The sequence below is a fragment of the Dendropsophus ebraccatus genome, chromosome 2 (assembly GCF_027789765.1).
Source record: "Dendropsophus ebraccatus isolate aDenEbr1 chromosome 2, aDenEbr1.pat, whole genome shotgun sequence".
Taxonomy (NCBI): Eukaryota; Metazoa; Chordata; class Amphibia; order Anura; family Hylidae; genus Dendropsophus; species Dendropsophus ebraccatus.
Genome location: NC_091455.1, coordinates 202,659,414 through 202,675,373, shown reverse-complemented (window position 1 = coordinate 202,675,373; position 15,960 = coordinate 202,659,414). Strand labels below are relative to the sequence as shown.

The window sequence follows — 15,960 nt, the reverse complement described above, 5'->3', positions numbered from 1 at the left end:
TGTGGCTTAAGTACAGACAAAAAAACAGAAGGTGCAACAGCAACCCACAGGTGCAAGGGCTTACCGTATATACTCCTCCCAGCGTACACACGGTAAACACCTGCTCTGTAGATATTAAAAAGTGAGGATCTTAGCAAACTATTTCATCAAACAGAGTGATTTATATTTCATTCATGGGGCAGACAGGCTCATAGATTGCAGGTACGCAGTGCAGACTCTCTCTCTATTGCATACGGCACTATCTAGGCTTATATATAGTATCTAGGCACTATCTCATGTGTTTCTTCTTGGTCTCTGTTACTAGAAACAGATTTTCCTTAACAACCGGCAGTGGGCAGCAGATTACTGGAAATGGAGATGTAGTGTTTCAGTACCGGTACCATTAGAAGGCCTATTCCACGGAGAGATAATCGGCTGAATTGGCCCGATTCGGCCAATTATTGCCCCGTGGAATAGAGACAATGATCAACTGATCATCGCGTCATCGTCTGATTATTTATTTAGGTTCAAACCTAAAATCATCGGGCACCAACGATTTCACAAGCACCATACATTACCTAAGCAGGTTGCAGCGTTCCTGACCTGAGGGCCAGGGCCTTGTCAGAAATCACAGATTACAGATTCTTATGAGAGACTTCCTCATAACCAGTATATATCCCAAAGGTGGGGTAATGGTCACCTGGGAAAAACCTAGCCTATGTCTGGGATAACCTATTCTACAGTTAGTCAGGACTATCCAGAACAGGGATTAGTCTGCAGTGGAGCAAAGTGTGTAAGCCGACGTACTCCACTGAAACCTACTTGACCTACTCAGGGAACCTTGAGGGGTTAACTACACCCAGTCGTCTAATGCTGGGACTCGTAGAACAAGACCTGACACTCCTATTCTGGTTAAGTGGACCTGCATCGGCCCCCACACACACAGTGCTACCTTTACAAAGCATAGTGTTAGTATACTCTGTAATGCACATCACCACCCCTGGCCAACGTGACAAGTGTTCAATCAAAACACCACCACCTATCCCCCTGCTGTTTCCACCCAGCAACCCCAGGTCACTGCAGAGACACCTTATAAAAGCAATACAAATGTGGTGCACACATGGGTAGTGGCGCTGTAATGGGGTCATATTGGAATATCATACATACAGTCAGTGTTATTCCCGGTGTCCGGTGGTTCAACAGTTAAAGGGGGTTAATAATGTCCCCTATTCTCTATTATGTGTTTTCAGAGCCTTACTCGCCATGGCAGAAGATAAAGGAGGCCGGGGGCCACATAAGGATGAGATGAGGTAAGCACTCTTCCCAGAATCCCTCGGGAGCTGTGGGGTGTTACTGATGTAATGAATATACAAGCTTTACTGTATATGTGGATTCCTTGATTTTTCATTTATTTGGATATTTTTGGTTTCATTATATATAATTATCTTCTATTTTTAGTGAGGAGCTGAACCCGTACACCGTGATCCTTCCCGCAATCCTCCCACGCTTCCACCCTGACCTGTTCATGCTGTATATGCTGTATCAGCAGCAGGAGGACGCCCTCTACTGGCAGGGTATTGTACGTCTGGGTCACCTGAATGACACAAAACTGCTGGAATTTTTAGATGTACAGAGGTGAGTGTATAAAGAGGGGAGACACCCTAAACCCTATCCCCTCTTCCAGACTCCTCTGCCCTGCTCCAGACTCCTTTGTCTCCTCCAGACCGCTCTGTCCTCCTCCACACTCCTCTGTACCCTACACTCCTCTATCCTCCTTCACACTCCTCTGTACCCTACACTCCTCTATCCTCCTCCACACTCCTCTGTACTCCTCTGTCCTTCTCCAGACTCCTCTGTCCTTCTCCAGACCCCAGTATCCCTTTTATCATCTGCCAACTCCGGGCTCTATTAAATTACCCAATAGTCAGCAATTCTGTGCCATGAAGTGGCTGATAACAGGGAGCAATAGATTGAAGTCTCTTATAAGAATATTTTTATTATTCATTTCTATCCATTCTTCCCATAGGCAGCTGTGGCCTCTAAAGGACGTGAAGCTGACAGCCAATCAGGTAAGAGATGGCGCCAGGTCACAGGAATAGAATGGAGCACTTGCATGTTCCCAAGACTCTCAACCTGAGATGCATGATACAATGTGTGTGAATCCTGTGCTCAGGGTATATACACTATATATCACTATTTCTGTGATAGATGCCAGACTAGACTTGTTCTCCCCAATATCAGTATGGTCACACAGTTCTCTGACCATAGAGATAAGTGCAGGGAGGGGATAGAGAGGACTGTGCAGCTGTACCTGTTACTGTAACACCACAGAGTTCTCTCTATGATAATAGAAATGAGTGCAGGGAGGGGATAGAGAGGACTGGGCAGCTGTAACTGTAAGACCCCACAGTTCTCTCTATGATCATAGAGATGAGTACAGAGAGGAGATAGAGAGGACTGGGCAGCTGTAACTGTAAGACCACACAGTTCTCTCTATGATCATAGAGATGAGTGCAGGGAGGGGATAGAGTGGACTGTGCAGGTGTAACTGTATGGTCACTCAGACCTTCAGGGCAGAGAATACAGAGGATGATACTATAAACCCTGAATCAAGAAACCTTAGGAGACCTGCATGAAAGCCGAGGACCCCATATAACTCTTCTGGGTCCCTCTCCCAGTGCAGGTTCAGCCAGCTACAAAGCCTGCCCACTTGTGCTCTGTTGAACATCCCCCCCCCCCCCACACTCCATACACACACACACACACACACACACACTCTCTCTGTCAGTGACATTGGGCCTGTTCCTCAGTCTCTTGTCTCCATCACTGTGGGGCCTATAGATAAATCAGCTCTCACCTCTGTAGCTGCATGTGCTGCCTCCTTAGCACTGACCCGCCATGACAGCATGTTCTTCCCGCTTGGATCCCAGCACGTTACCACTTGCCACATTGTTGTAACAAAGTAAAACACTATTGGCCCCATCCTGGTTCTCCCCATACCCAGGCCCTGCCGCTGACCAGGAATCCAGCTAACCCCAACAATACTCAGCCCACACCCTACCCGAGGATAAAGGTGAGATGGAAGGGAAGGGGGGGGGGGGGTGCAGAGTCAGCGGTCACATGACAAAGGGGGCACTAACTATTGGGAGATCCGAGAAAATATCCGAGATCATTGCTTCTGTCCCAATATGCCCTTATCTCCTATTCCCTGTAGTCATCCCAATATGAAGGGCAAATAAGTCATGATGTAATAGCAGAGTTCAGCTCTGGAGGATAAGATATGATATAGCAGCAGGATAGTAAGTGCAGCTCTGGAGGATAAGATATGATGTAATAGCTGAATAGTGAGTGCAGCTCTGAAGGATAAGACATGATATAACAGCAGTATATGGAGTACAGCTCTGAAGAATAAGACATGATGCAACAGCAGTATAGTGAGTGAAGCTCTGGAGAATAAGATGTGATATAACAGCAGAATAGTGAGTTCAGCTCTGGAGGTGGCAGGGATATAAAATATGATGGAATGGCAGAATAGTGAGCGCAGCTCTGGAGGGTAAGACATGATATAACAGCAGAATAGTGAGTGCAGCTCTATAGGATACGACATGATGTAACAGTAGAATAGTGAGTGCAGCTCTATAGGATACGACATGATGTAACAGTAGAATAGTGAGTGCAGCTCCAGAGGTGGCAGGGATATAAAATTAGAAGTAATAGCAGAATAGTGAATGCAGCTCTGGAGGTGACTGGAGGATAAGATATGATATAAGAGCAGAATAGTGAGTGCAGCTCTGGAGGTGACTGGTGTATGACACTGAGTATAGTGACTCTGCATTGCCTGAGACGGTTCAGTGACATCATTACAATTTTCTTCTATTTTTAGAGATATTCCATTGTGAGACACAAGTGTTTCCAGTCTGCAACCGAGTGTCTGCAGAAGATCATGTAAGTCCCGGAGGCTGAAGAAGATAGGGGGTAATCTATGTGTAGTGTTAGAGGTGAATTCTGGGATCAGTGTGGACTCTTACCACCTCTCGTGTAACCACTAGGCCACCTTGTCTCTTATGGTGTCTTCATCTACTTGTGTCTTTTACACAAATCTGATTACTACTACTGGAAGCTGCTGTGTGTGATCCGCCATGGCCTCTGCCCCTTCAGTGTAGACCTGACAGGGCGGGCTGCCCGATACCCTATAGAATAATACATATCACAATGTATCCACAGTAACTAGTCAGAGAGCTGCAGTGTGTGATCGCCATGGCCTCTGCCCCTTCAGACCTGACAGGACGGGCTGCCCGATACCCTATAGAATAGTACATATCACAATGTATCCACAGTAACTAGTCAGGGAGCTGCAGTGTGTGATCGCCATGGCCTCTGCCCCTTCAGACCTGACAGGACGGGCTGCCCGATACCCTATAGAATAGTACATATCACAATGTATCCACAGTAACTAGTCAGGGAGCTGCAGTGTGTGATCCGCCATGGCCTCTGCCCCTTCAGACCTCACAGGACGGGCTGCCCGATAACCTATAGAATAATACATATCACAATGTATCCACAGTAACTAGTCAGGGAGCTGCAGTGTGTGTGATCCACCATGGCCTCTGCCCCTTCAGTGTAGACCTGACAGGAGAAGCTGCACGGTAACCTCTACCTAAGCCAACAGAATCATCAGAATTATGAGTTACAACCAATATGGCTGGAAATCTCATTGTAAGTCTGTCAGTAAAAGAAATACAGTAATGGGGCTTTGGCTTCATCTCTGACTGATCAGGTTGCCCGCATCCTCCACCAATAGCTGGAGGAGGCACAATTTCCCTCCCGGACCGTCCTGACGTTTTTAGTACGACTAATGGAATTACCTTCCATGGGGCACGACCGTAGAGCAACCAATACTAACATACATCACAGGTTGCCACCTTGCCACCTCCTTTACCTTTAACCCCCAAATCCGTGCAGTGGAAGCGTGACCCAGGACTGATCTCTTCCCTCACAACATATTATAACTGTGCTGAGCCCTTCTTATCATCAGCATTGCTCACTGTCGCCCCCTACATGGCCTAGGCAGAAATTTCTCACATCTGTGGATACAAATTCCTACTTGTTTTATGTCATCTCTTCCTCAGCACAACAGTCGACCCGAAGGAGAAGCTGGAAATCATCCTGAAGACGTATCAGGAGATCGAGAATACCGTGTCCCGGGTACTCAGTAAGGACTATAAGCTGCCCATGGATGACCTGCTGCCCCTTCTCATATATGTGGTGTCTCGGGCAGGGTAAGAATCCACATTGTACCACGTCTTCTTACTGCTTCCTTGTTGAGCAGTTGCTCAGTACTACAATCCCCAGAATGCATAGTTTTTTCCACAACTTTTGAAAGGCTATTGTGATAGGCTGGGGGTGATCACATGTCATGAAGGGTCACAGGAAAGCTGAAACAAAATGTCCATACACTGACTGATGTTCCACTTATATACACTCTCCAGTATACAACACCTGGGGGCAGAGATCCACTTCATTCAGGACTTGATGGATCCCAATAACCGAGGAGGGATCAATGACTTCCTGCTGACAGCTCTGGAGGTAAGTGAGGATGACTGCCAAAAAACAGTGAAGAGGGCGGGGCTGTGACTACCTCTCACACACAATATACAGGCTGGTTGTCAGCAGTAATAGAAGAATAGCTGTTCCTGTAGTATAAGGTGTGTGGATCACATGTCATTATATTATATCCGTGATGTCATACAGGGGGCGGGGCTGTGACTACCTCTCACACACAATATACAGGCTGGTTGTCAGCAGTAATAGATGAATAACCGTTCCTGTAGTATAAGGTGTGTGGATCTCCTGTCTGATTAAATATCAGTGATGTCATACAGGGGGCGGGGCTGTGACTACCTCTCATACATGATATACAGGCTGGTTGTCAGCAGAAATAGAAGAATAGCTGTTCCTGAAGTGTAAGGTGTGTGGATCTCATGTATGATCATGTCATTATATTATATATCAGTGATGTCATACAGGGGGCGGGGCTTTGACACCCATGAAGCAGACACATCATTTGCTCTTTCATTTCTCCTGCAGTCTTGCTATGAGCACATTCAGAAGGACGAGGTTCGGCTTTTCAAGTGACAAGAGTTGCAGATTCCAGATCATAACCACGTACGACTACGGCACTGACATTGAACAGAGGTGTTTTTTCTCCATCCCCTTTAATTCTGAGCTTGTCTTATCTCTCCGTAATGACTTTGGATCGTACAGGACGTGGAGTGGATTGGACGTTCCTCCCATGCTAGTCGCACAGATCTTTCATTACATAGATACATTTCATAGATAAGACGTGTGCAGAGACGCAAAGCACAGAAATCAGGAGAAAACGCTGAGTATATATCAACCCTGCTTCTAAATAGGAGTAAAAGGGTCAAATTTAGAGCTTACCAGTGCCACCTAGTGCTGCAGAATGGAACTGGAGATATCTTCATGCACCACCCACTGACCAGAAGTGGAACTGCAGCAAAATCGGAGATCTCTAGCACCACCTGCAGGCCAGAACTGGAAGTAGAAAAAAAACAGTTTTTAACAAATCAGATTTTATAGATATTTATTATGAATAATAATTTTAACTGTATGACAGAGAAAAAAAAATTGGTGCACTCCACACATTAAAATGAAATGCCTAAATCACCCCCTGCTGGCCAGGAGATGAACTGCAGTGTAAAGAATCAGGAAGAACCTGACCGATCATGAGGCGAATGGCAATCCATACTGTATGCGCAGTATAGAAACACGAAAGCAGATCTGAAACTAACCCTTAGATGTCACTACAACTACTTGATAAGTTATTGTGTTGGATGATGTGATTTTACATTTACTGTAATTGCACAAAAGCCGTGGATCAAACCCATTGCTGCCATAAACCTCCCTTAAAGGGGTAGTGCTTGACCTCCAGCCACTTCCACTCGCTTAGCCGTTTCTGGTCACTATGTACGATTATGGGATTGTAGTGATGTAGAGATGGCGCAACTGAGCGGACGGAAGCGGCTGAGGATAAAACTATTTATTATGTAGATATATATTTATATTGTGCTATGAGTCTGTATGTATATAGGACGGGGGGGGGGGGTTACACTACAGGGAATGTTTGCTGCAGATAACTAACAATAATTTCATAGCGTGAGCTGGATTGTAAAGGGTTAAATTGTAAACCTTGCATTTTCTTATTAAAGCTTCTCATTGATTTACAGTCAGCAGGGGGCGCTCCGTCCTTCATGGAGTCGGTATCAGCTTGTTTCGTGTCACTTTCTGTATTCACACCCACAGCTGCTTTCTAAATTCTGCTGGTTGTCAATATTCTGTGCATCTCCACTTCAGATGTATGATGTAACAATGCAGCTCTGACAGAACACATAGTGCCATGTAGTGCACATGTACCGCCAAGCAGTAACCACACCACATAGTGTTACAGGGCCTACGCTGTGCCATATGGTATTATATAGTACCCACAAAACCATACGAGACCTACATAGAGCCATATGGTATTATATAGTACCCACAATGCCATACAGGACTTACATAGAGCCATATGGTATTATATAGTACCCACAATGCCATACAGGACTTACATAGAGCCATACGGTATTACAGAGTACCCACAATGCCATACAGGGCCTTCATAGAGCCATATGGTATTACAGAGTACCCATAATGCCATACAGGACTTACATAGAGCCATATGGTATTATATAGTACCCACAATGCCATACAGGACTTACATAGAGCCATATGGTATTATATAGTACCCACAATGCCATACAGGACTTACATAGAGCCATATGGTATTACAGAGTACCCACAATGCCATACAGGGCCTTCATAGAGCCATATGGTATTATATAGTACCCACAATGCCATACAGGACTTACATAGAGCCATATGGTATTATAAAGTACCCACAATGCCATACAGGACTTACATAGAGCCATATGGTATTACAGAGTACCCATAATGCCATACAGGACTTATATAGAGCAGTCAAACTCCACATGTGATGTGAACTGCCCCCCACTCTCATCTATAACTGGGCCGGATGGTTTGGGCCCTGTACACATCAGTCTGGAAACTAGAGTCAAAGAGGATGTCATGGGATCCAGGACCATACAGGTTTGATGTGCCTCACAGCTATCTGATAAGAGGCTGTAACTGGACGTGTTGTGACATTACCAGAAGATGTTGTTGGAATGGACTGAAGCTTTCTATGTGTGATGTAATCATGATCTGGGTGTGATGATGAAACAGTGATGATTACAACATTAGAGGAAAGGAGAGGTTAATAAGGAAAAACTGCACACCATGACCAGTGTTACCAATAATAACACTATACAAGGGACAAATAATGCTGCCACACCATGACCAGTGTTCCCAATAATACTAGTATACAAGGGCAAATAATACCGCCACACCATGACCAGTATTACCAATAATACCAGTATAAAAGAGACAAATAATACAGCTACACCATGACCAGTGTTCCCAATAATGCTAGTATACGGGAGAAAAATAATACTGCCATGTCATGACCAGTATTACCAATAATAACACTATACAAGAGACAAATAATACTGTCACACTATGACCAGCATTCCCAATAATACTAGTATATAAGAGACATATAATACTGCCATGTTATGACCAGTATTATTAATAATACTAGTATACAAGGGCAAATAATACCGCCACATCATGATCAGTATGACCAATAATACAAGGGCACCAGTCTTACCATTAATACCAGTATACGTGGGACAAATAATACTGCCAAACCATAACCAGTATTCCCAATAATACTAGTATATAAGAGACAAATAATACTACCAGGTCATGACCACTATTATTAATAATACTAGTATACAAGGGCAAATCATACCATCGCACCAGGACCAGTATTACCAATAATACCAGTATAGAAGAGACGAATAATACCACCACACCATGCCCAGTATTACCAATAATACCAGTATAGAAGAGACTAATAATACCACCACACCATATCAATAACACTAGAATACAAGGAACAAATAATACTGTCACACCATAACCACTATTAACACTATACAGTTACTGTATACCAACACCAGAATTACCTATATAACCAGTACATAAGGGACAAATAATACCGCCACACCATTATCACTGCGATTACTACAACACTGTTACTGAATCAAATCCTATACTGTATTCTCCATACAGGGACCACATAGTGATAGATCCCAGCTCTACACAGGCTCTGCACTGCAGGGTGGTGATTGGCAGGGCGGGGAGCATTTACCTGGCAGGGCGGGGAGCATTTACCTGGCAGCCCTCATCAGGAGCCCTTACAGTTAAGGGGCAGCATACAGAGAGTGGTGGACACTCACCCTGGAGACAGAGCTGTAGGAGGAGTTTTGCAGCAATCTGACATTTCTATGGGAACAGGATGATGGATCAGCACTGACATTACTAGCTGTGATCATAGGACCCAGGGCTGCCCATAACAAATATGGCGGCACGCAGTCACTGAAAGTGCGGATCATGTGACCGTATAGCTCCTCCTCTTCCTGACCTCCGCCGGAAGTGAATGTCCGACGCTCTGTGGGGTCCGGACCCGGGAAATCTGAGTGAGTGATGCTGCTGGGAGTAACGGGGATAGTGCAGCTTCTCCACAGCCCGGGGGCGGGAAGGAGCGGCCGCTATGATGGCTCTTCAGAGCCGGGGACTATGTCCCATGAGGATAAGCATGGCGACCAATCAGATGACTTACATTTACCTCTCTGCTGAGTTAGATAAGAGCTGGCGTCTGATTGGTTGCTATGATTAGTTCTTCCTCTGGTTGTTATGGCAGCGAGTAGAGTGTATATCGGGGGCATATGCTACACAGTTACCTTCTATGTAGTCATGTGACTATACGCCCCACAGTTGCTATGGGTTACCCTCTTGATGATCATGTGACTGCCCCTAACCGTAGCTTAGCCTTCATGGGGGAGAGCTGCAGTGTACAGTTAGAAAACTACATTTCCCATCATGCCTGGGCAGCCTTTGTCTGTCCAGGCATGATGGGAATTGTAGTTTTGCTACAGCTAGAGTGCCTGAGACCTATTGTCACATGACCTAGATGTATCCTGTATTACTGGTGTCCTATCCAACTGTTTAACCCTTCTTGTCCCTTACAGGATAAACCAGCCGCCATGTTTGGCTCCTCCAGGGGCGGCGCCCGCGGGGGCCAGGACCAGTTCAACTGGGAAGATGTGAAGACGGATAAACAGCGGGAGAACTATCTGGGTAATGGACAGGGAGAGTTTTGCTCATCCTGAGCCTCCTGGTTCATGTATAGAATGCGAGTTGGGCAGTGAGGACTGACGCTTCGGGTGGGGATGTTTGGGGTGATGGCGACCGTCATGGTTCCGGTCTCTCCTTTCTCTGTGCAGGGAACTCGCTGATGGCTCCGGTCGGCCGCTGGCAGAAGGGGCGGGATCTGACCTGGTACGCAAAGGGGAAGCGGCCTGGTGAGGCGCTGAGCAGAGAGCAGGAGCTGGCGGCGGTGAAGCAGGCGGAGGAGGAGGCCATGCTGGCCGCCCTGTGAGTCTCTGGTGCCCATTGGTGTGGGTTGGGCTGTGAGGGAGGGTGTGGCTAAGTGATGAGAATGAGGCGGAGCCTGACCTATTACTTCTCACAGCTTTGTTACAGTTGTATCTGGTGTAGAGAAAACACTAGGATGTAAACAGCCTGATCTCTAGACCTGCACTGATACATTGTAACAAACCCTGCCGGGCCAGTCAGATACACCGCCCATTGACAGCACAAATCTTGCTGAATGATTTCCATGTAAGAAATTGTCCAGACTGCTGGGGCTGCGGGCCGGGCCTGGTACTCACCGCGCTGCTTTTATTGTTTCAGAGGGTACAAGACAGTGAAGCGTCAGCCCAAAGGTCTCAGCAAGGAGGTAAGAACCCCGGACACTGAGAGGAGGTGAGAGCAGCTGACTAACACAGCACTGATCCTCACTGTATAGATCACTACTGCTCCCATCATCACAGCACTGAGCACTACTGCTCCCATCATCACAGCACTGAGCACTACTGCTCCCATCATCACAGCACTGAGCACTACTGCTCCTATCATCACAGCACTGAGCACTACTGCTCCTATCATCACAGCACTGAGCACTACTGCTCCCATCATCACAGCACTGAGCACTACTGCTCCCATCATCACAGCACTGACCACTACGGCTCCCATCATCACAGCACTGAGCACTACTGCTCCCATCATCACAGCACTGAGCACTACTGCTCCCATCATCACAGCACTGAGCACTACTGCTCCCATCATCACAGCACTGAGCACTACTGCTCCCATCATCACAGCACTGAGCACTACTGCTCCCATCATCACAGCACTGAGCACTACTGCTCCCATCATCACAGCACTGAGCACTACTGCTCCCATCATCACAGCACTGAGCACTACTGCTCCCATCATCACAGCACTGAGCACTACTGCTCCCATCATCACAGCACTGAGCACTACTGCTCCCATCATCACAGCACTGAGCACTACTGCTCCCATCATCACAGCACTGAGCACTACTGCTCCCATCATCACAGCACTGAGCACTACTGCTCCCATCATCACAGCACTGAGCACTACTGCTCCCATCATCACAGCACTGAGCACTACTGCTCCCATCATCACAGTACTGATCACTACTGCTCCCATCATCACAGCACTGATCACTACTGCTCCCATCATCACAGCAATGATCACTACTGCTCCCGTCATCACAGCAATGATCACTACTGCTCCCGTCATCACAGCACTGAGCACTACTGCTGCTCCCGTCATCACAGCACTGATCACTACTGCTCCCGTCATCACAACAATGATCACTACTGCTCCCATCATCACAGCACTGATCACTACTGCTCCCATCATCACAGCAATGATCACTACTGCTCCTGTCATCACAGCACTGATCACTACTGCTCCCTTCATCACAGCACTGATCACTACTGCTCCCATCATCACAGCAATGATCACTACTGCTCCTGTCATCACAGTACTGTCTCTTCACTGCCAGTAAATCCATTTGCTGAAATGCTCATTATGAGGTTAGTCTCTGCATTTGAAGGAATAGTATAGAACAACCTCTAGTTAGTGCATACCGGGGGGCATACTGGGGGGGGTGTCATCATCTGCCAATGGGCCCCCCTCTCTCAGCACATGGGGGGGCACCCCTCTCTCTCAGCACATGGGGGGGCACCCCTCTCTCTCAGCACATGGGGGGGCACCCCTCTCTCTCAGCACATGGGGGGCACCCCTCTCTCTCAGCACATGGGGGGCACCCCTCTCTCTCGGCACATGGCAGGCACCCCTCTCTCTGGGCACATGGTGGCCACCCCTCTCTCAGCACATGGCTGGCACCCCTCTCTCGGCACGTCGCGGGCCCCCCTCTCTCTCGGCACATGGCGGGCCCCCCTCTCTCTCGGCACATGGCGGGCCCCCCTCTCTCTCGGCACATGGCGGGCCCCCCTCTCTCTCTCGGCACATGGCGGGCCCCCCTCTCTCTCGGCACATGGCGGGCCCCCCTTTCTCTTGGCACATGGCGGGCCCCCCTTTCTCTTGGCACATGGCGGGCCCCCCTTTCTCTTGGCACATGGCGGGCCCCCCTTTCTCTTGGCACATGGCGGGCCCCCCTCTCTCTTGGCACATGGCGGGCCCCCCTCTCTCTTGGCACATGGCGGGCCCCCCTCTCTCTTGGCACATGGCGGGCCCCCCTCTCTCTTGGCACATGGGGGTTACCCTCTTCTCAGTACTGTCTGTTGCCTGACACTTGAGCTTCTCCCATTAGGGTCGGGGCTCCCAGTTTCCTTGCAGTCACATGATCACATATGCTTCCTGTGTTATTAGGAGTTTGCTGAGGCATGTAAGCGGGAAGGATCCGACCGGGATGAGCATGGTGTGGATCGGGTGCTGGGCCTGGGGACCTCCAGGTAAGATGTAGGATCCTAGAGCCCCTAATTGCTGCTAATCCTGTGTTACGGGGTATTCCGGACTTGTCTCATTGCTCGTGCTTTTCACCCCTCAGTGTCACTGCTGCCCGGATGAACCTTTCCAAAGAAGACAAGGAGGCGGCAAAGATGGGCTTCTCCATCTTTACGGTAAGTCTGGTGTTAGGTGTTAGGGGGCGCTCTATAGATATCACTGACCTGTAGAGGTGTCTTACCCCAGTGTGAGAGGCATCACATATCTGTGACATCTTATATCCAGTGACCAGTCATGTGACTTACATCCTGTACGTGGCACACAGTAATATGTACAGATCCATAATGGTGTTATACACCACAGATTATTATACACAGATATGGAGTGGTTGTATATGGCACACATTGTTATATACAGATCTGGAGTGGTAGTATACAGAGAAATCTATACCGCCCACCTCTACCTTCCTCTTGTAGCATCAGAAAACTGGAGAGCGACAGAATCTTCCTACTGAGAAGCCGCCGCCGGAGAAGAGCGAAGAGGAGAAGACATCAAGGTGATTTCAGACACCATTGTTGATCATGTGATTTTGTACTGGTTTGTGCAGTATGCTGCTCCACCATAGGGGGCGCAGTGTTCCTATAAGTGTCTGGACATCTCTGCGTTACAGGTCAGAGAGCAGGAAGAAAGCCAAGAAAGAGAAAAAGAAGAAGAAAAAGAAAGACAAGAAACACAAGAAGGAGAAGCGTCGGAGGACAGACTCCTCGTCAGATGACTCCACAGAGGGGGAGAGGTGAGTCTGACCACCAATCCTGCGATACTGTCCTGCTCTCCCCAACTAGATGGGGGCTCTGGTACAGCCTCTGCCCACTAGGGGGGGGGGGGGGGCTCTGGTACAGCCTCTGCCCACTAGGGGGGGGGCCTCTGGTACAGCCTCTGCCCACTAGGGGGGGGGGGGGGGGCTCTGGTACAGCCTCTGCCCACTAGGGGGGGGGGGGCTCTAGTACAGCCTCTGCCCACTAGGGGGGGGGGGCTCTGGTACAGCCTCTGCCCACTAGGGGGGGGCTCTGGTACAGCCTCTGCCCACTAGGGGGGGGGGGGGCTCTGGTACAGCCTCTGCCCACTAGGGGGGGGGGGGCTCTGGTACAGCCTCTGACCACTAGGAGGGGGGGGGGCTCCGGTGCTGCCTCTGACCATTGTGGGTAAAATGTATGCAGCGTGTGATAGCAGATAACATAGTCATTGATCCATTATATAATACCATATATCTATGCATTGTAATATATTGTGACACTACACTATGTGGTAGAATATAAAGTGGTATAATATATATTGTGATAAGTAGACTGTGATATAATGTAATGTGATACGATTAGAGATGAGCGAACCTTGAGCATGCTCGAGTTCATTTGAACCCGATCGATCGGCATTTGATTAGCTGGGGCTGCTGAAGTTGGATAAAGCCCTAAGGCTATGTGGAAATCATGGATACAGCCAATGACTATATCCATGTTTTCCAGACAACCTTAGAGCTTTGTCCAACTTCAGTAGCCCCCGCTAATCAAATGCCGAACGATCGGGTTCGAATGAACTCGAGCATGCTTAAGGTTCGCTCATCTCTAGATACGATATATACTATGGAGCGGTTGTCTTCAGCCTGTGGCTCTCCAGCTATCCAGGGATGCTGGGAGTTGGAGTTTTGCAGCAGCAGAAGCCCACCGATATCCTGCAATGTAATGCGATGGAATATGTAATATAATGTGATGGGATCTATCAGGCCGCTCTTGGTCTTGTCCTCATCTGTTGGCCGCACTCTCAGCTCTGCACTTTTCCCCTCTTTGTGCTGAGTTGTGTTTGTTGTCTGATGTGACAGCTCTGACCTGTTCTCCTCTATTGTAAGGCGGAAGAGGCCGGGCCCCTCCCAGCGTCATCCATCATCGTCTCGTCCCCTTGGAGCCGGCAGAGCTGACAGCCATTCATCGGAGCAGAGCCGCTCGCCGGGGCCCCGCAGTACACAGCGCCCCGACACCCATTCTTCCAGTGACAGTTCCCCTCACCGGCTGGCACGGCCCCCCACCAAGGAGAGGAGAAGGAGGAGGTCGCAGTCTCCGCGTGGGGCCAAACGCCGGCATGACAGACTCTGAGGATTGATGGAGGAGGGGAACATGTGGTAGGGTGATCCGCAGGGAGCCTCCTGTGTCACTCAGGGACAGCGCCGGCCTCAAGTGACTGATGTGCCGGAACGGTCAGTGGGGTCAGCGTCTCCGGGCTGACAACGCGTTCTGCGGGCAGCGTGTGATTCGGGGGCCGCTCAGACTATATATACGTTCATTCATCGAGGTATAAATATGGTCACAGTTTTATTTTAATAAAAAACTTCTAGTCTTCCTTGACTCCTCCCCCATAGTGTTTAAACTCCTCCCCTTCACAGGGTTTCCCCCATCACCTAGTCATACTCCGCCCCCTTATAGCTTCCATTGCCAGGCCTGACCGATCAAAGGTAGATCTACAAGAGGAGGATGGCGGAGGGGTAATGTGCGATCATAGGAGCTGTAAACGCAAAACGGGTAAATTTATAATGGAGTAATGGACATTGATAGCATTGGCCATACTGACTGTACGGTACTGTCATAGGGTGCCACCTCAATCACAGAATGGTATACCACCTGTGACATCACACCAGCCTAGGATCAGTATGCACAGCGCCAGGTGGAAGCTAGGGTGGTGTAAAGCATGTAGTGACTGGACTGTGTGTATACAGGGATACAGTCTCTGCTCGGGTTTGGTCATCTTTTCCAACATCAAATGCTGGATTATCAGATTTTCACTATTTCTTCAATTCGATACAACGCTCTCCATATAAGAGCCCCTGGTGTGGTGTAGCCAAGCTGCATTATAAGAGGCGGCGGTGGAAACATTATAATTACCGGCCCGATCATCTGTCTCCAGACGTGTAATTGG

The 15,960-nt window shown here is 48.3% G+C and overlaps 2 protein-coding genes across 8 annotated transcripts in view; both read left to right on the top strand.

Moving 5' to 3' along the window:
- ALS2CL (ALS2 C-terminal like) overlaps nucleotides 1-7,229 on the top strand; it is a 46,364-nt gene extending 39,135 nt beyond the window's left edge. For 6 of the 7 annotated variants that reach the window (XM_069959160.1, XM_069959161.1, XM_069959156.1 and 3 more), the window contains 8 exons: nucleotides 1,230-1,289; nucleotides 1,438-1,614; nucleotides 2,006-2,048; nucleotides 2,984-3,052; nucleotides 3,863-3,924; nucleotides 5,109-5,258; nucleotides 5,469-5,565; nucleotides 6,067-7,229. In XM_069959160.1, the coding sequence (XP_069815261.1) occupies nucleotides 1,230-1,289; nucleotides 1,438-1,614; nucleotides 2,006-2,048; nucleotides 2,984-3,052; nucleotides 3,863-3,924; nucleotides 5,109-5,258; nucleotides 5,469-5,565; nucleotides 6,067-6,114 (706 nt within the window). In that variant the 3' untranslated portion in view covers nucleotides 6,115-7,229. The remainder of the gene's footprint in view (nucleotides 1-1,229; nucleotides 1,290-1,437; nucleotides 1,615-2,005; nucleotides 2,049-2,983; nucleotides 3,053-3,862; nucleotides 3,925-5,108; nucleotides 5,259-5,468; nucleotides 5,566-6,066) is intronic. The other variant, XM_069959162.1, reaches the window with a different exon arrangement.
- A 2,322-nt stretch (nucleotides 7,230-9,551) lies between these two features.
- On the top strand, nucleotides 9,552-15,392 carry C2H1orf35 (chromosome 2 C1orf35 homolog). Its single transcript, XM_069959163.1, has 9 exons — nucleotides 9,552-9,635; nucleotides 10,188-10,296; nucleotides 10,443-10,593; nucleotides 10,912-10,957; nucleotides 12,925-13,007; nucleotides 13,103-13,175; nucleotides 13,476-13,555; nucleotides 13,670-13,792; nucleotides 14,900-15,392. Exons 2-9 carry the CDS (start codon nucleotides 10,203-10,205, stop codon nucleotides 15,141-15,143), a joined length of 894 nt encoding a protein of 297 aa, XP_069815264.1. The 5' UTR covers nucleotides 9,552-9,635; nucleotides 10,188-10,202; the 3' UTR covers nucleotides 15,144-15,392.
- Nucleotides 15,393-15,960: the final 568 nt, after the last annotated feature.